Raw genomic sequence first — 20,574 nt, 5'->3', positions numbered from 1 at the left:
GGAGGAATCAGACTCCCTGACTTCAGACTATCCTACAAAGCTACAGTAATCAAGACAATATGGTACTGGCACAAAAACAGAAACATAGATCAATGGAACAAAATAGAAAGCCCAGAGATGAACCCACGCACCTATGGTCAACTAATCTGTGACAAAGGAGGCAAGGATATGCAATGGAGAAAAGACAGTCTCTTCAATAAGTGGTGCTGGGAAAACTGGACAGCTGCATGAAAAAGAATGAAATTAGAACACTCCCTGACACCATACACAAAAATAAACTCAAAATGGATTAAAGACCTCAATGTAAGACCGGGCACTATAAAACTCTTAGAGGAAAACTCTTATAGGAAGGACACTCTTTGACATAAATCACAGCAAGTTCTTATTTGATCCACCTCCTAGAGTAATGGAAATAAAAACAAAAATAAACAAATCGGACCTAATGAAACTTAAAAGCTTTTGCACAGCAAAGGAAACCATAAACAAGATGAAAAGACAACCCTCAGAATAGGAGAAAATATTTGCAACCGAATCAATGGACAAAGGATTAATATCCAAAATATATAAACAGCTCATGCAGCTCAACATTAAAGAAACAAACAACCCAATCCAAAAGTGGGCAGAAGACCTAAATAGACATTTCTCCAAAGAAGACATACAGACGGCCAAGAAGCACATGAAAAGCTGCTCAACATCACTAATTATTAGAGAAATGCAAATCAAAACTACAATGAGGTACCACCTCACACCAGTTAGAATGGACACGATCAGAAAATCTAGAAACAACAAATGCTGGAGAGGGTGTGGAGAAAAGGGAGCCCTCTTGCACTGTTGGTGGGAATGTAAATTGATACAGCCACTATGGAGAACAGTATGGAGGTTCCTTAAAAAATGAAAAATAGAATTACCATATGATCCAGCAATCCCACTACTGGGCATATACCCAGAGAACACCATAATTCGAAAAGACACATGCACCCCAATGTTCATTGCAGCAGTATTTACAATAGCCAGGTCATAGATGCAGCCTAAATGCCCATCGACAGACGAGTGGATAAAGAAGTTGTGGTACATATATACAGTGGAGTATTAGCCATAAAAAGGAACGAAATTGGGTCATTTGTTGAGACGTGGATGGATCTAGAGACTGTCATACAGAGGGAAGTAAGTCAGAAAGAGAAAAACAAATATCGTATATTAACGCATGTATGTAGAACCTAGAAAAATGGTACAGATGAACGGGTTTGCAGGGCAGAAGTTGAGACACAGATGTAGAGAACAAACATATGGACACCAAGGGGGGAAAGCCGCGGGGGGGTGGGGATGGTGGTGTGATGAATTGGGAGATTGGGAATGACATGTATACACTGATGTGTATAAAATTGATGTCTAATAAGAACCTGCTGTATAAAAAAATAAATAAAATAAAATTCAAAAAAAAAAAAAACCAATGCTGTGGAACTTCCCTGGCAGTCCAGTGGTTAAGACTGTGAGCTCCCAATGCAGGGGGCACAGGTTCAGTTCCTGGTTGGGGAACTAATAAGATTCCACGTGCTGCACGGCACAGCCTTAATAGATAAATAAATACCGATGCTGCTAAGTATTTTTTGCATATTTCATGTAATCTTCACTGCTCTCATAAGGTAAATACTCTTTATTTCTCTAGGAAATTGAGGTACAGATGTTAAATACTGAAATATTTTAGAAAAGTATTGAATGAGAAGTGAAACATGGGATTATAGTTAGCCAAAATCATAGTAAGCTTTAGCTATTAAAATAATTTTCTTAATCAGATTAATAACGGTTTTGTCAAAGAATTCTGATGAGTGGAGATTTTACTGTAGAGAGGCTTCTGGGGTCTTCCCATCCCCACTTAATCATAATCCTCTGCTGTAATGAGTTTGTCCTCTCCATTTCTTCTTTGGAATCCTAGACTGAAAAAGAACCAGGAGTTTAGGGCAGATACAGGGACATGGTTTGGGTTTTGTTGGAAGTTACGCGGGGAGAAGCAGCTGATTGGAGTTCACAGGTAGAACACGTATCTTATGACAGTGCCACCAAAGTGCCTGCCTCCAGGGGGCCGCTGACTTACCATTGCTAGTAGACACGGAAATCCAAACGTGTGCTGGCAGAGAGGCGAGGGGGTTGTAGCCCCTGCCATAACAGGAGGAACAGTCATTATTTTACTGAATTGTGGGACAGAATTTCACGTGTGAAATTACGGTTAGAAGTTGAATTCATTTGTTTTTATATAAAGCTTTTTTCTGGGATTTAAGTGTTACAGTATTTAATATAGAGATCAACTACTAAGGAAATGGGAGGTTGAAAGTGCTTTGAGAAAAACAAAATTCAATCTTGTGATTTGGTTTACATGTATGTTTCCAGAATTGCATGTGCTTTCCTTTTCTGTCTAAATCACAGCGTGAGTGGCTTCTGGTTAACAGTTTCATAGAACCGTATACATACACCCAGGGCCCAAGCTCAGCAGTGTGAATCAAATAATTATTCATGACTCTAGAAGTATAGATAGGACCCCAACTCTTGACTTTTAGGGACTAACTCATACTCCCTTAACCCATCCCCACTGTGCACGTAAGTCTGGATTTATGTCTGTATGTTTAAGAGCCTGGTAACACTGTAGTACCCACCAGACCTCACCTCTGCTTCTCTGGAGCAGGGCAGTAAGGGAGCAAATGCTGGCTATTTTTAGGCCACTTTAAGCTGATCAGTCACTGACTGGCACTCCCTTAGAGGCTATTTCAGTTCAGTAACAAGTGCCAGAAGATAACGTTTCTATGGCGACAGAGAATAGTTGTAGAGTTCATCCGTCAGGAATACGGCCCAGCTCCACGGGTACGGGAGTGGATGTTGCTATATCCTCATAGTAGAAATTGCTGTGTGTAAACTGAGGAGTAGGACTTTGGGGAATGGGTATGATCAAACAGTGCTTGGGCTTGGACTTACTACAGAAGAATGAGAAGAGAGGAAAGAGAGGGAGTACAGTAGGAAGAGTAGCATGACCGAGGGAATAGTGAAGTTTCTTGAAGCCAGTCATGGGAAACTCATACACTGTGTTGCCACTCTGGGGGCTTAAAAAGTGACCTTACTGAAGCCAGCGCTGGAGTCAGTGATTTGACAGTAGTGTTAGACTGTCTAAGAGGGAATTCTGAGACTGGGAAACCAACTGGAGAAGTGCCCAGAGCCTAGACTAAATCTTCGTAGAGATTTAGGAGGGAAAAAAGGGCAGATATTTTCTAGCAGTGATATTCAGGTTACGTATAGCTCTTGAGCCAAAGTTGATTATTTTGCCTATCACCACGACACATTAACCTTCTAGAACATATAATTCTATTCTAGGATTTCTAAAATGACTTGTGATTGTATATACAACATAGGGCAGAAGCACTGCGTGGGAAATGAGCTTTTTTTGCGAGTTTTGGTTTGAGTACCAGTTTCTCTATTGTTATTAAGAATGTGTCTCTAACATACCCATATGGATGTAACTATCTAACCATCATCAAAAAACTGCTTTTAACATTTCAAGATGACACCCCTCTCATTACAGCTATAGGGGTCCAGTTCCGTGGTACACTATAAATCTCGATTTACCACCGTACAAAAGATGGCATGAATTGATGGTTGACAAGGCACCAGCGGTATGCTATGATTCTTAAATCTTTTGTTTCTGACTTTACTGGATATAATTGCATTTGAAAGAACACGTCATGATATTATGTACCAAGTATTTTAAGAATCTGCTTTCCATGGTTCTCTGCCATTTACAATAAATGATAGTAGAGGAAAGATGTCATTTCTCTGTAGCGTCTTGCTCTTTTTACTAGCCTTTGCCTTTGTTTCTTTATCTCATATCATATGCATCATCTAAATGGTTAATCAAATGTCATGTTAAAGATGTGTTTACGTATACGTTTTTAAATAGTACTCCTTTATTTAGCTGCATATGGGTAAGTCAAAAGGTCTATATCTGTTTTCATTATACCAGTATTAATCTTAAATGTCAACACTTCTTTATGTCTCTTATCAATTTTTAAATTTATTTTTCAGCTAAAAGTTATAGTGAATTACCTGAAAAATATGATAAATGCATTTGAGCCAAGTGGAAAAATTGTGCAGTTAGTGGATCAAAAGTTGGTAAGAAATATTATTTCCTACAGTAAATGTTAAACACACACAGGTACACATATACACACAAGAGTTCAGCAAAGGCTCTGTTATTTATTTAAAGGCATAATTTGGACAAGTTTGCTTTTATTCCAGACTACTGTCAAAACTTCAGAGGGACTTAAAATTCTGGGGCTTGGTAATATGACAGTAATAGGACGACATAAAATAGCGTGGCAAATGTTGGCAGTTAGCTGCTCTTCATTGTTTTATAAAAGTATGAACTGTTTTACAGAGCATTGGGCAAATATCCATGTTTCATCTGGGAGGACAGCATTTCCTTCTGTTATGTGTACTTAGGTTTGCAAGTTCACTATTGAAAATTTGGGGTTTTTCTTAAGTACTCTGCCTGAGTATGTCAAGACACTGAGAGATGTTCTAGATACGAACAAATGACATGCTCAGCCCAGCCCTGCCCCTCAGTAGCTGTGACCACTGAAACGCACTTGGGTTGTGTGTTTCGTGTCTTTGTGCATTCACCAGACCATTTCATTTCTTGGTCATGCAGGAAGATTCCATTTCTCAGACCCTTTTTTTATTTAGATGAAACCAGTGGAAAATCTAGGGCCTGGCCCCTAGAACCCCCAGAGAGATCCTCATCATCCTCTTTCAGTCTTTGCTTTGGGGCCCTTGCCGGCTGGCAGGGTGCAAAGGACTGGGGAGGAACCTGAGGCCCTAGGGCAGCTGTTCTAACCTCAGTAGTGATGGCGTGGGACTGGGTAACACTTTGTTGTGGGCACTGTCTGTGCGTTGTAGGATGTTGAGCAGCACCCTTGGCCTCGACTCGCTGGATGCCAGTAGCACCCCTTCAGTTGTGACAACCAAAAATGTCTCTAGACTTCACCAGATCTCCCCTGGGGGAAAAGCCATCCCTGGTCGAGAATCATTGTCCTAGAGGCTGGACGTTATGGGCACACCATCCCTATGACACTTGAACCTGCCAGCCACCAAACCTGTTATTCCTCATGTTTATGCTCTCAGAGCCTTTGATTAAGGCTATCCTTTGTGTTCATACTCACCAGCCTTCCCCAAAATACAAATGTTGGCAGAAGCAGTAGCAGAAGAGGCCCCCAGATGCCCCAGGTGCCCTAATCCCCCTAACCTGCGTGTCAGCAGGGAGGGCAGCATGCAGAAGGTCTAGGTGCCCAGACTTCGCAATCAGACATTAGGGGTTTTGTTTGTTCTTTAAACATTGGATTTTAAGGTTAGATCAGTCACACACTAGCTGTGTGTCCTTCGACAAGTTTCTTAACATATGCAACTTCAGATTTCTCACCAGGGAGAATTTACTAATAATACATATTTCATATGGTGGTTGTGAGGGTTAAATGACTTACTGTATGTAAAGCCCAGTGCTTGCATGTAAAAAATGGTAAACAAATGTTCAGTAAGTCATTTTCATTTGTTAAATTGGCAGGAGTATTCCACTTGTGCAATGCTTTGAATTCCTAGGTGGAAAAATGATTTGCTTAGTTAGATTACATTACATATAAATACCAAGTTGGTGAAAAATGAGACTTGCGAACCTTAAACACATTATCTTAGCAAGGGGCTGTAAGCTTAATTCTTGATCTAATTGTTAGTGAATAGTTGCAGTTGAGAATAAAAGTATATATGAATGGGTAAAGAGGATGTGGCGTATATATACATACAATGGAATAATACTCAGACGTAAAAAAGAATGAAATCCTGCCATTTGCGACAACATGGAAAGACCTAGACGGTATTATGCTAAGTGAAATAAGTCAGAGAAAGACAGATACTGTATGTTTTCACTTATATGTGGAATTTAAAAAACAAAACAAATGAACAAACGTTAAGAAAACAGAAACAGAGTCATACATACAGAGAATAAACAGGTAGTTGCCAGAGGGAAGAGGGGTTGGGGGGAGGAGAGGAACAGGTGAAGGAGATTAAGAGGTACAAACTTAAAGTTACAAAATAAAAGAGTCATGGGTATAAAATGCACAGTGTGGGGAATATAATTAATAATAATAATTTAACATCTTTTTATGGTGACAGATAAAACTAGACTGGATCATTTTTAAATGTATAGAATATTGAATCACCCTGTTGTGTACTGGGAACTAACATAGTGTTGTAGGTCAATTATACTTCAAAAACAAAGTAACTCGTAGAAAAAGAGATCAGATTTGGGAAGGTGGATTGGATGAAGGTGTTCAAAAGGTACAAACTTCAGTTACAAGATAAATAAGTACTAGGGATGTAATGTACAGCATGATGATTGTAATTAACGCTGCTGTGTGTTACATATGAAAGTTGTTAAGGAGAAAATCCTAAGAGTTCTCATCACAAGAAAAAAATTTTTTTCTTTTTTTTTGTATTTTATATTTATATGAGATGATGGATGTTCATTGAACTTATTTTGGTAATCACTTAATAATGTATATAAATCAAACCATGCAAAAAAAGTATGTATGTCCACCATTGAATTTGCTCATGTGTCCATTGTTTGCTAACAGGATGTGGTAATGCATCTCAGCCTAAAATTGGCTGTTAACCATGACAAATGTTTTGTGAATCACTAGAATACAGATTTGTTGCTATGAGTGTGGGAAGGGACTAGTACATTAGTACCCCTCATCCTTGGGAGATACATTCCAAGACCCCCAGTGGATGCCTGAAACCATAGATAGTACTGAACCCTATGTGTACTTTATTTTTTTCCTATAAATACACACCTATAAGTTTAATTTTTAAATTAGGCACAGTAGGAGATTAACAACAACTAATAATAAAATAGAACAATTATAACAGTACAGTGTAATAAAAGTCATGTGAATGTGCTCTCTCTCTCAAGCTGTCGTACTGTCCTGTACTCACCCTTCTTCTTGTGAGATGTGAGATGATTCAATGTTTACATGATGAGATGACGTGAGGTGAATGAAGTGGGCATTGTGACGTACCATTAGGCTACTAGTGACCTGACATTACTTCAGAAGGAGGAGCATGTGCTTCTGGTGATCCTGGATCATCAAGCCATGACAAAGCTGATGGTTGAATGTCAGGAGCAGACAGCGTCAGTGGTTGGGGACCCCAGGTGGGACAGGGTAGGATGGCAGGAGATTTCATCGTGCTACTCAGAATGGCATGCAATTTAGCACTCATGAATTGTTTACTTCCGGGATTTTCCATTTAATATTTTTGGGCTGTGGTTGACCACGGGTAACTGGAACCTCAGAAAGCGAAACCACGGTTCAGGAAGGACAGCAGTAATGAGGGTGTGACGCTAATGGCTGGAGGGCAAGTTTGAGCAGAGATGAGGAGGGCTTGTTGTGATGTGTCTGTGTTGTGAGCCATGTTAGGACATCCAAGTGGAATTACTCCAGTTCATCTCTCTAGAGAATAGGGTGAACTGTAAGGCAGGAAAAAACAATCTGAGAATCATAGGTCTCTGCCTAGTACTTGAGATGAGTTTATGGGGTACACAAGCAAGAATTATAGGGGCCCAATATTGAGTATTACATAGAATCTTTTAGAAATACATGATGTGAAAGTGCTTTCAAAAGTAAGCTTTGATCACCTATTATGGCAGCAATAGCTAGTACAAATTCTATGTAAAAGAACCAAATCTCAAAGCCACACTTTAGGCTGAATGACTGTTAATGTATTTGTTTTTCAGCCTGGTCTACTTGGCAGCTTTCCTGGGCCTTTCGAGGAGGAAATGAAGGGGATTGCAGCAGTTACTGAAATACCTTTAGGTAAAGTTCTCTTCACAGCTTTTAAAAAATTGAATAAAGTACTTAAAATTTTTTTTATTGAGGTATGATATACATACAATAAAGTGCACAGATCTTAAGTATACAGTAGAATTTTTTAAATGCATACATACGTGTAATCACAACTCAGAACAAGATACAGAAATAAATTCCAGCAATCCAGCACGCTCCATCCTGCACTTTCACACAGTTCTGAGTCCTCTGTTAACCACTATTCTGACTTCACTGTAGATTAATTTTGCCTCTTGAACGTCTTACAAATAGAGCCGAACAGTATGAACTGTTGTCTGGTTTCTTGCACTTATCATTATAGGTAGTAGGCTATTGTATGAATAGGATATTTGTTGTTTCCAGATTTGGGATATTAAGAATAAAGCAGTTATGAACACTCTTGTACATGTGCTTTGATGGGCATACGCACTCATTTCTCTGCGCTATGTCCTGGGTCATAGGGTAGCTATATGTTTAGCCTTGTACACTCTGCCAGCCAGTTTTCCAAAGTGACTGTACCCACTGACAGTCAACCTAGTACAAGAGTTTTCGTTTTCTCCACTTGCTAACTCTCCACGTGATAGTCTCAGTCTTTTTTATTTGGGCCATTTTGTCGAGTGTGTTATATTCGCCCATTATTGTTTAATTTGCATTTCCCTGATGACTAATGAGATTGAACAGTTTATTGACCTTTTCCTTTCTTCCTTCCTTTCTTCTTCCCTTCCTCCCTCCCTCCCTCCTTCCTTCATTGTGCTTGTTAAATCTAATACCCATTTTTATTGGTTTGAAGGAATTCTTTATATGTATACTGATACAGGTCCTTTGTCAGATATATGTATGCCGAACATCTTCTCCCACACTGTAGCTTGCATTTATTTTCTTATTGGTGTCTTTTGATGAACAGAAATTCTTAATTTTAATGCAGTCCAGTTTTTCAATTTTTTGATGGGTAGTGCTTTTTATGCCCATTTAAGTGATCTTTGCCTACCCCCAGACATATTCTTCTATGTTTTCTTCTGTATGTTTTTTGTTTACTTTTTACATATAGGCCCATTGTGTATCTTGAGTTAACTTTTGCATATGGTATGAGTTAGGGATCAAGGTTCAAGTTTTTTCCAATTGACAACACCGTTTATTAAAAAGACTATCATTCCCTCAGTAAATTGCAGTGGTGCCTTTGATATAAATCACATGATTGCAGGTATCTGATTCTATTTGGGGACTTTCCACCTCGTTTCATTTGTCTGTTTGTCTTTCCTTACACCAATACCATGCTACTGCAATTACTAAAGCTTTATAGTAAGTCTTAATATTAGGTAGTGTAAGTTTTCTAACTTTTTTTCTTTAAAATTCTCTTAGGTATTCTAGACCCTTTGCATTTCCACATAAATTTTAGAATCAACTTGACAAAAGAGCCTACTGATATTTTCAGTGGGATTATAATACTGAGTTTTCCAAGCCACAAACTTGGTATATGAGATTTCAGCATTTATTTAGGTTATTGATTTCTCTGAGCAGTATTTTTTATTTTCAGGGAAGAGGTCTTGCATATCATTCATTCATCAGATCCTTTGTTATATCATTTATCATATTCTTCATAATCATTATATCCTTAAGTATTGATGTTTTTGGAAGCTATTTTTAAAATTTCCATTTCCAATTTATAGCACTTAATTTAATGAAAAAGACTTTTTCTGCCGCCCCAAAGTTTTATTTTTAAGCCATCAAATCAATAGAGTTGTTACTTTAAGTAAACTCTATATACCTTGGTTTTACAAGAGATGACTGAGAATTTCTAAAAATCAATAGTATTTATCAACAAAAGTGGCTAGATTTTTTTTGTTTTTGCTTCTTTAAAAATATAATTAACATACTAGAAATATATTTTTTCAGTCTATATGAGAAATGTCTTTAATTCCTTTATTATGTAAAGGACTCTAGCAAATGAATACCACGTATAAATATCTCAAGAGAAAAATGGATTGAGAAGGTTAACCAATGAGTCATAATAAAATTAGAGTGGAATTTCACCAAAATAGAAGTCAAATGGAAATAAAATAAACATTAGGGTGGGCAAAAAACATATTAAGCTTAACATGTTAACATGAAATGGAACAGAGAAAAAGTATGTTGTATACCTTCCAATTAAAGGCTGAGTGGTATCATTATTGTACAGGTTAGGAAAAATGTTCAAAAATTAAAATGTTTTACAATGGAATTTCTTGATCAGCTCAACACTTATTTTATTGTCTCTTTTCTCACCTTAGAAATATTAGTCACACTCTAAAAACCTGGGCAAAATACATTTTCGGCATCCAACCAACACCCAGATGTATTAAATTATCATATTTGAGCCCTCCAAAGAAAACTAAAATGAAGCATATTGACGAAAAATGTGAACATTATGTTGCCGTATAATTCCAACATGCCCAGGGGTTCAGCTTGTCCAATAGCTGCTTCTCTGGGGACTCGTTTTATCTTGAGTCTGCAGAGAGTACAGGCTAGTGAGACATGTCCACCCAACCAGCCATTCAGACTCACTCAGACTGTCTGCGTACACTTACGTATGCCCAGGCAAAAACTCACACGGCGATGATATTTCAACCTTTTCTTAAAAAAGAATTTTCTAACAATGTCATGGTTCTATATATTGACCAAAATTTTCCTGTCTTTTCTCATAGGAGAGATTATTTTATTCAATATTTTCTATGAATTTTTTACCATTTGTACTTCAATAATAACAGAAGACAAAGAAGGTAAATAAACGTGTGCTGAGGGAAGGTGGGTGGTACAAAGTAGAAGAAAAATCTTTAAATAAATGAAATTAGAACTTGTAAAATACAGGCTTAACTATGTAAATACCATGTGCATGTTGCATATGGTTTTACAGACCTTGGTAAGTTTTTGAAAGTGAATTGAAAGCTATTCTTATTTTAAGACCACTGTAATGCCTACTAAAGTTTAATTCAGGTATGCAAAACTCTTTGAAGAAGTGTTTCAGGATTATAAACATTCTTACTATTCTTCATAGTCTACTTATACCCCTATTTATGATTTGATATAAGTACTCACAGGGGCAGGACAGACTTTCTCCCATCATTTTCCAGCCAAGGGACCCTGTGCTCACTTTTCCATGTTTTTCCTGACAAGTCCCCAGTGTACAAGGCACAGGATGATTTACCCTGATTCACTCTATTTTTGACCTGTACTCTGGGTATAGCTGTAGGTGACAATCCCTGAAGGGAAACATGTTGGTAAGTTGCATTAGATGAGGCTGAGATAGCTGTGTCTGAGTAGGACTGTGTCATAGTGAACCACAAAATGACCGCCTACCCTTGTCCCATATTCCAGTCTCAGTTCTCTGGAACCCTGTGCTCTCAGGTATTGGGGGGGGAATCTGGCCAATGTGACAGGGACAGCAGTTTGATCTTGTTATAGCCTATGATATGAGATGCTGCTTAATTCTTATTGTTGGATTGAACAGTTGGGAATATCACTTAACCAGAATTAAGTGTCCAGCTTTGGTTTAGAATCAATCATACTGTCATAATTGCTGTTACATGTCTCTTCTGCTTACTTTGAATTAGGTCATCTACTACATGCGCGAAACATGGATTTTGGAGTATTTCTTGGGTAAGTAAAAAATGTGGTGTGTCTCAGTCCCTAAGAAGAGTAGGTTGTATTACACTGATGAAAAGTAAGTCCCAAGTCATTCCCAGAATATGACCAGAAGCAGAGATCCCAGATTCCGTCGTTTTGAGACCAGGTGGGCACGGTCTTACTCAGTTATTTGAGAGTTTGTAGCTGAGGTGCACCCAGTGAACAGAAATCTGGAGCATGCTTGAAGGCCCTAGATGCACGTCTAGCTTATTGCTTAGAAGGAAGAGTAGCATTCTATTTCATGTGTCTTCTTGACCTTTCTGAAAAAAATATAACAGGGCTTTGTAATTAGAGACCTAAATACTAACCTGGGGTTTGCTAATATAGGCTGTGTCATGTTGGGGGAGTCACTTAACTTCTCTGAGCCTCAGTTTTATCATGTGGAAAATGGAGGCTAAAACAACCCGTATTGAAAAATCCTTGTGAGGATTGATCATTAGGGATTAGGTAGATAAAGCACATGGTGTAATGCCTGACCATCATTATCATATTCATCATTATTACCATTGTTATTAAACGTCACTGAAATTTGTCTTTTGTAGGTGGAATGTAAATAATAATACCTGGGTCGTAACTGAGGAACTAAAACCTTTAACAGTGAATTTGGACTTCCAAAGAAACAGTAAAACTGTCTTCAAGGCGGCAGGCTTTGCTGGCTATGTGGGCATGTTAACAGGATTCAAACCAGTAAGGAATCTATTGTTACATAATTTTACAGGTAGCTCTCTGCGAAAGGTGGAGTCTAAGGAAATGAGGATCTAGAAAGCATATGAAGCCCCAGTTCATGGCATTGTACTTGTTACCTTCCTTCTTAGGTTTGAGCTCACGTGGTAGAGAAGAGTAGGAAGTGGAGGTTTCGGAGCCTTTTGTGGAGATAAAGCATGTGGTGGGTCTCAAGGGCTGGGAGTGTAAATCTGGAATCTGGCCATGGGTCTGCCCCTCAAGCAAGTTAGTCATTAAGTCTCTGCACTTAAGTTTCCTGGTCAGAAAATTGTGGCCAACAACATCCCACCTACTTACCTCACACAGTACATGTGAAAAATGCTTTGAACTTCTAAAAAAGCTCTGTTAACAGAAGGTGATAGTATCATGGGTTTGATTTTTCTCCCCCTACCCCGGCTCAATTCCCCAATTCAGGACCTGATATAAGAGTGTAAAATGGCACAGTGAGAGGGCCTTAAACAGGATGGTTGAGGTTTCTGACGTTGCTTTGTTTTCTTTTCAGGGACTATTTAGTCTTACGCTCAATGAGCGTTTCAGTACAAATGGCGGTTTTATGGGTGAGTAGAGAGTTCTTAAATAAAATGGGAATTTCATAGCTGTTTTAAGAGGAGGGCTAGACTGTGCCTTCTGGTTAATAGTTTAATCTCTTCTAGGACCTGTGACACTGTGTGTGTTTGATCTCTTCCAGGTGTCATAGAATGGATTTTGGGAAAGAAAGATGCCAAGTGGATAGGGTTCATCATTAGATCAGTTCTGGAAAACAGCACAAGGTAATCTGGTTGCTTTATTATCAGATTTAATATTTGTTATTTTATTTTTTTCTTGAGATACGATTGACATATTAGTTTAAGATGTACTACAAGATATTTAGATACTTGTATATATGGCATGATGATCACCACAGTAAGTCTAGTTAACGTCCATCACCGCACATAGTTACACATTTCTTCTTCCTTTTGATGAGAACTTTTAAGATTTCCTTTCTTTGCAACTTTCAAATATGCAGTACAGTATTATTAACTGTAGTCATTATGATATACATGACATCCCCAGGACTTATTTTATAACTGCAAGTTTGTACCTTTTGACCCTTCACCCATTTTGCCCACCTGTCACCACCCGCCCCCAGTCAACCACCAGTTTGTTCTCTGTATCTATGAATTCCTTTGTTTGTTTTTTGATTCCACTTATAAGTGTGATCACATGGTATTTGTCTTTCTCTGTCTGATTTATTTCATTTAGCAAAATGCTCTCAAGGTCCATCCATGTTGTCACAAATGGCAAGATTTCATTCTTTTTTTTTGACTAAGTAATACTCTTGTGTATATGTACCACATCTTCTTTATCCATTCATCCTTAGATGGACACTTAGGTTGTTTCCATAACTTAGCTTATTGTAAATAGTGCTGCGGTGAATGTGGGGCTGCAGACGTCTTTCTGAGTTTGTGTTTTCATGTCCTTCAGATAAATACTTAGAAGTGGGATTGGTGGTGGTGGTAATGGTGGTTTTAGCTTTTTGAGGAACCTCCATACTCGTGGTTTCATAGTGGCTGCACCAATTTACATTCCCACAAACAGTGCACAAGGGTTCCCTTTTCTCCACATCCTGGCCAACACTGTTACCACTTGTCTCTTTGATAATAGCCCGTCTGACATGTGAGATGATACCTTATTTTGGCTTTGATTTGCATTTCCCACCTTCTCATGAACCTGTTGGCCATCTTTGGAAAAATGTCTATTCGGATCCTCTGTCCATTTTTTAATCAGGTTGTCTTTTTTTTGCTATTGAGTGGTATGAGTTCCAGATATATTATGGATATTAACCCCTTATCAGATATATGATTTGCAAATATTTTCTCCCATTCACTGGGTTGCCTTTTTATTTTGTTGATGGTTTTATTTGTTTAGAAGCTTTTTAGTTTGAGGTATTCCCACTTGTTTATTTTTGTCTTTGTTGCCTTTGTTTTGGTGTCAAATCCAAAAACTCATTGCCAAGACCAGTGTCAAGGAGCTTATTGCCTGTGTTCTCCTTTAGGAGTTTTATGATTTCAGGTCTTACATTTAAGTCTTTAATCCATTTTGATTTTTGTGTATGGTGTAAGATAGTGGTTTGGTTTCATTCTTTTGCATGTAGCTGTCCAGTTTCCCAAACACCATTTATTGAAGAGACTGTCCTTCTCCAATGTATATTCTTGGTTCTTTTTTCGTAAATTAATTATGGGCTCTCTATTCTGTTCCATTGATCTGTGTGTCTGTTTTTATGCCAGTACCATTGTTTTGATTACTATAGCTTTGTAATACAGTGTGGAATATAATTATTCTTCTTTTTCAAGATTGCTTTGGCTATTCAGGGCCTTTTGTGATTCCACACAAATTTTAGGATTGTTCTAATTCTGTGAAAAATGCCTTTGGAGTTTTGATAGGGATTGCCGTGAACCTGTAGATTGTTTTGGGGTAGTTTGGACATTTTAACATTAATTCTTCCAGTCCATGACAGTGGAGTATCTTTCTGTTCATTTGTGTCTCCTTCTGCTTCTTTCAACAGTGTCTTACACTTCTCAGTGTACAGGTCTTTCACCTCCTTGGTTAAATTTATTCCCATGTATTTTATTCTTTTTTATAGAGATTTTTTTAATATATATATATACATTTATTTATTTATTTGTGGCTGCATTGGGTCTTCGTTGCTGTGTGTGGGCTTTCTCTAGTTGCGGTGCGCGGGCTTCTCATTGCGGTGGCTTCTCTTGTTGCGGAGCACGGGCTCTAGGCGCACGGGCTTCAGTAGTTGTGGCTCGCGGGCTCAGTAGTTGTGGCTCGCGGGCTCTAGAGCGTAGGCTCAGTAGTTGTGGCTCATGGGCTTAGTTGCTCCGCGGCATGTGGGATCTTCCCGGATCAGGGATCGAACCCGTGTCCCCTGCATTGGCAGGTGGATTCTCAACCGCTGCACCCCCAGGGAAGCCCTATTTTATTCTTTTCAATGTAATTGTAAGCGGGAGTGTTTTCTTAATTTCTCTCTCTGGTAGTATGGAACCACTGTACACTGATCGTGTGTCCTGCAACTTTACTGAATTCATTATTCCTAACAGTTTTTTTGGTGGAGTCTTTAGGGATTTCTATATAGAGTATTATGTCATCTGCAGATAGTGACAAGTCCAATTCTTCCTTTCTGATTTGGATACCTTTTATTTCTTTTTCTTGCCTGATTACTCTGGCTAATATTGCCAATACTGTAATAAATAAAAATGGCAAGAGTGGGCAACTTTGTCTTGTTCCTAATCTTAGAGAAAAAGCTTTTAGCTTTTCACTGCCGAGTATGATGTTGACTGTGGGCTTGTCATATATGGCCCTTATTATGTTGAGGTATGTTTCCTTTATACCCACTTTTTTGAGATGTTGAATAAATGGACGTTGAATTTTGTCAGATGCTTTTTCTGCACCTATTAAGATGATCATATTTTTATCCTTCATTTTATTAATGGGTGTATCAAACTGATTGATTTGTGGATGTTGAACCATCTTTGCATCATGCTGTATGATCCTTTTAATATAGTTTACTTTAAATTACTCATATTAAAATATTTCCCAGCTTTATCTTCCACTGAGGAACTATTTCAGAATTTCTTAGGTGAACCTTTCACACTCATGGAATTCTTCATGTTTTGTGTGTGTATGTTTATAGTAAGAAAATGAAATGATTTATTTAAAAAGTTCTGGGGATAGTGCCCCTATGAAGGGCATCTATGAATTTTTCTTGGTGTTAAAAAAAAAATCCCCACCCATACAGAAAAGAAAAATTTGTATAATAAAATCTTCATTTAAATCATAATACCCCCATGCACATATAGTCACCTTACCTTTGATAAAGGAGGCAAGAATATACAATGGAGAAAAGACAGCCTCTTCAGTAAGTGGTGCTGGGAAAACTGGACAGTTACATGTAAAAGAATGAAATTAGAACACTTCCTAACACCATACACAAAAATAAACTCAAAATGGGTTAAAGACCTAAATGTAAGGCCAGACACTATAAAACTCTTAGAGGAAAACATAGGCAGAACACTCTGTGACATAAATCACAGCAAGATCCTTTTAGACCCACCTCCTAGAGAAATGGAAATAAAAACAAAAATAAACAAATGAGACCTAATGAAACTTAAAAACTTTTGCACAGCAAAGAAAACCATAAACAAGATGAAAAGACAACCCTCAGAATGGGAGAAAATATTTGCAAATGAAGCAACTGACAAAGGATTAATCTCCAAAATATACAAGCAGCTCATGCAGCTCAATATCAAAAAAACAAACAACCAAATCCAAAAATGGGCAGAAGACCTAAACAGACATTTCTCCAAAGAAGATACACAAATTGCCAACAAACACATGAAAGGATGCTCAACATCACTAATCATTAGATAAATGCAAATCAAAACTACAATGAGGTATCACCTCACACCGGTCAGAATGGCCACCATCAAAAAATCTACAAACAATAAGATACTGGAGAGGGTGTGGAGAAAAGTGGGAACCCTCCACTGTTGGTGGGAATGTAAATTGGTGCATCCACTATGGGGAACAGTATGGAGGTTCCTTAAAAAACTAAAAATAGAACTACCATATGACCCAGCAATACCACTGGGTCATATACCCTGAGAAAACCGTAATTCAAAGAGTCATGTACCACAAGGTTCACTGCAGGTCTATTTACAATAGCCAGGACATGGAAGCAACCTAAGTGTCCATCGACAGATGAATGGATAAAGAAGATGTGGCACATATATACAATGGAATATTACTCTGCCATAAAAAGAAATGAAATTGAGTTATTTGTAGTGAGGTGGATGGATCTAGAGTCTGTCATACAGAGTGAAGTAAGTCAGAAAGAGAAGAATAAATACCGTATGCTAACACATATATATGGAATCTATATTTCTTAAAAAATGGTGCTGACAAACCTAGGGGCAGGACAGCAACAAAGACGCAGACATAGAAAATGGACTTGACACAGGGAGGGGGAAGGGGAAGTTGGGACGAAGTGAGAGAGCGGCATGGACATATATACACTACCAAATGTAAAATAGATAGCTAGTGGGAAGCAGCTGCATAGCACAGGGAGATCAGCTTGGTGCTTTGTGATCACCTATTTTATATATATATATAATATATATATAAATTTATATTATTTTTCCTAGTTCTGTTGTTGAGTGAAAGGTATAGACTGTAAGGGTGAAAGGTGATCTCTTGAGACCGTTTTTTTTGTCCTTCAGGTTAGAGGGAACATTTCAGATCTCAGTGTTTCACCACATAGGAGTCAGGGATTGTTTCTTCCTGAGCCATTGTTCACTATCCTTTTTAAAAAAAATGTGTTCCTCAGATATTTGTTTCCACAGCTAAAAATTTCCCATTCCAAGTCAACTAAAAATGTTTCCTTTGTTTCAAATGTTTCTATATAGTTATGAAGAAGCCAAGACTATATTGACCAAATCCAAGATATTGGCCCCAGCATACTTTATCCTGGGAGGCAGCAAGTCTGGGGAGGGTTGTGTGATTACACGAGACAGAGTGCAGTCTTTGGATATATATGAGTAAGTACATTTGTTAAAGCAAAATAAGCAGACAGTAAAGCATAGACTGACGTATGTACAGGTTTAAGGCATGAAACCTAGGAGGAATCTCTCTTTTTTTATCTAGACTCGACCCCAAGCAGGGTATATGGTATGTGGTACAAACAAATTATGACCGTTGGAAAAATCCCTTCTTCCTTGATAATCGCAGAACACCTGCAAAGATGTGTCTAAACCGGACAACCCAAGAGGTACATTCACAGTGTCATATACAGAAAGAAATGGTGACTATTAAAGGTTATCTCCATTCTGGCATTTTTCATCGGCCTTTGAAGAATTTATAAAGCTCCTGTTAGCCATTGTCTCTGGACAGTCCCAACCGAGTTTCTGTTTTATTTTTAATGTAAAGAGTAAAATTTTGCCGTACTTTTTTGTTTCTTAGTTAATGCTGGACACCACTCTGTGGAGTTGAATGGCAAGAATTCAAGGGGGGAGGAAGAGAAAGAAAGAAAATGTGATATATTAGAATCATCACCTGTAACAGTGACCCCAAGGGAAATTCTTTTATGGGGGAGGGGGGAGGTTGATTGAAGAATGTCTTGGTCTAATGACCCACTTGTGTGGATAAGGCTGCCAACATCTGTATTTATTGTACTGAAAAGAACTATTTTTGTGTTTTAGAATATCTCATTTGCAACCATGTACGATGTCCTGTCAACAAAACCTGTCCTCAACAAGGTATTTTTTTAAAATAATTAATTAATTTGCTTTTAGGAAAAGAATTTGATCCCATGTTTTATCTTTCCCTGTTGTCTTGGATTAATCAGAGCTAGAATCCCAAGTCATGTTCAGCTTAAGGCTGCTTTTTAAAATGTTTTTGTGTGACCAAAACTGTAACTCTTGGAATGTGACAAAGAACTTGGTCACTGCAGCTTGATAATCCAGTTTGGTCAGAGTGTTATTTCCAGCTTTACTTACATGGCATTTGGACTGAGTCTAGCATGTCAGTCTTGACTTCTCCGTCTGTGGGGAATCGAATGTTGTATGCTGCACCTGATACTTGACAAAGTCTGAAGTATGTTTTCAGACAGCTTTCTTTCTTAGTGGATTAGGGTTTCTCTTAAACGTTATTACATCCTTTTATCTTATCCCTTCTCTATAGCTAAAATATGCAGAAGTGTCCTGATCATCCAATTTGCCAATAGCCAATAGCCCCTTCTTGTGTATTTCTGATTCCTCTGATTTTCCCCATTTGTTCCTTCTCTTCTTTTCCTTGGTCCTTTTCCTAAACCCTCCCTAAAATCAGTGTGCTTCCATCACCTCTGGCAGAACAAACTGTCCTGTTCATTAGCATGTGACTGAGAACCTGGCCCCTGAGGGAAGCCTTCCTTATGCCCCCTGACCCCGCCGTACTTCTCATTTTGCCCGCACCATCTTCGTGTGAGCTCACAGTTGGGTTACACATCCTGTGGGAGTTGGGTGTGTGCCTTCTGCATGCCTGCATAGTTTCCCTCACTGCGTGAGAAATGCTTTCAGGATAAGGATAGCTGAAGCTAAACTGTTTAGACTCCATAGTACACCGTTAGTCTTTGTAAATTGTGCACTGAGGAGGGTTAAGTGAGTCTTAAAGCTTTGGTGGTGAAGCAGTATACTGCTCAGAATTAAGACCTTGTAAAGAACTGAAGATTCTCTCCCACGCCTGTTTATATCATGACCTGGAGTAACGGTTCTACTGAAGTCAGTTGTTTTAGTTGTTATTGACTTATTAATTTTTGGATTTTTATATTATATGATACTTATTTTGTGTCTTTTCACATATACATTATATATTAATTATTTAATGTTAAGAAACTTCATAAGCAATTCCACAAGAAATGCTAATATGAGGCAGGTCATCTTAGAATTGAAAACATCCTTAAAGTAAAAATAACTTTTCTTTCAGCTGACGGTATACACAGCCTTGATAGACGTTACCAAAGGCCAATTTGAAACATACCTGCGGGACTGCCCAGACCCCTGTATAGGTTGGTGAGCACACACCTGGCCTGTAGGATGCACCCTGTATGACATCAAGATGGGAGCTCACACGGGGCTGAGAAGTACAGCTGTCTGATCTGCTTCCAAACACTGAGACTCAGGGCAGGTTCTCTTTCAGGTGTGAGCTTGTCCTGCTTGGTGTGTTTACAATTCACAGGCTGTTTTTGCCGTAATGGTTGATTTTTCTTATATACAGATAACTCCTTTTAGTGAAGTGCAACAGTCATCCAGAATTTAGTGATTCATTTCAGTCTGATTCATTTGGGGATGGGGATGGGCAATTAAAACTATTGTGGGACCCACCCCCATGGAATAAAGCAAGATTCTCTGTGAGCACAGAATCCTGTGCATCTGTGTAATAGTTAAATAGTCCACATTATTCAGTGTTTCACTTTTATCTACGTATTTGTATGTTTTTGTCTTTTCTTCCCGGCTCTTACTATTAAAATTAATATACCATTGTTTTTGCTGTGACAGCAGTGTATTTCACTAATTTTGATTGGCGGGGGATGAGACAGGCATTCAGCTGTATGTTTCTCTTCATGGGCAGCACAAGGGCTTTTGACTGAATAGAAGTACTTTCTGGGGTTCTTGAAGTAACCGGTATGCAAGGCAGTCTTTTATACTCAGAATTGAAGTGTTTCCTTTTTCATAATTAACCTACCACCCACTAACCCCAG

General features: G+C 38.3%; 1 protein-coding gene across 1 annotated transcript in view; it reads left to right on the top strand.

Moving 5' to 3' along the window:
- ASAH1 (N-acylsphingosine amidohydrolase 1) overlaps window positions 1-20,355 on the top strand; it is a 40,638-nt gene extending 20,283 nt beyond the window's left edge. Inside the window, exons 3-14 of the mRNA XM_007173991.2 lie at window positions 3,566-3,656; window positions 4,066-4,152; window positions 7,826-7,904; window positions 10,595-10,669; window positions 11,501-11,546; window positions 12,116-12,260; window positions 12,799-12,853; window positions 12,985-13,066; window positions 17,747-17,878; window positions 17,985-18,108; window positions 18,539-18,595; window positions 19,800-20,355. Of these exons, the coding sequence (XP_007174053.1) occupies window positions 3,566-3,656; window positions 4,066-4,152; window positions 7,826-7,904; window positions 10,595-10,669; window positions 11,501-11,546; window positions 12,116-12,260; window positions 12,799-12,853; window positions 12,985-13,066; window positions 17,747-17,878; window positions 17,985-18,108; window positions 18,539-18,595; window positions 19,800-19,889 (1,063 nt within the window). The 3' untranslated portion in view covers window positions 19,890-20,355. The remainder of the gene's footprint in view (window positions 1-3,565; window positions 3,657-4,065; window positions 4,153-7,825; window positions 7,905-10,594; window positions 10,670-11,500; window positions 11,547-12,115; window positions 12,261-12,798; window positions 12,854-12,984; window positions 13,067-17,746; window positions 17,879-17,984; window positions 18,109-18,538; window positions 18,596-19,799) is intronic.
- The last annotated feature ends 219 nt before the right edge of the window (window positions 20,356-20,574 follow it).

This window comes from Balaenoptera acutorostrata, chromosome 21, assembly GCF_949987535.1.
Source record: "Balaenoptera acutorostrata chromosome 21, mBalAcu1.1, whole genome shotgun sequence".
NCBI lineage: Eukaryota > Metazoa > Chordata > Mammalia > Artiodactyla > Balaenopteridae > Balaenoptera > Balaenoptera acutorostrata.
This window is presented reverse-complemented; position numbering and strand designations above follow the sequence as displayed.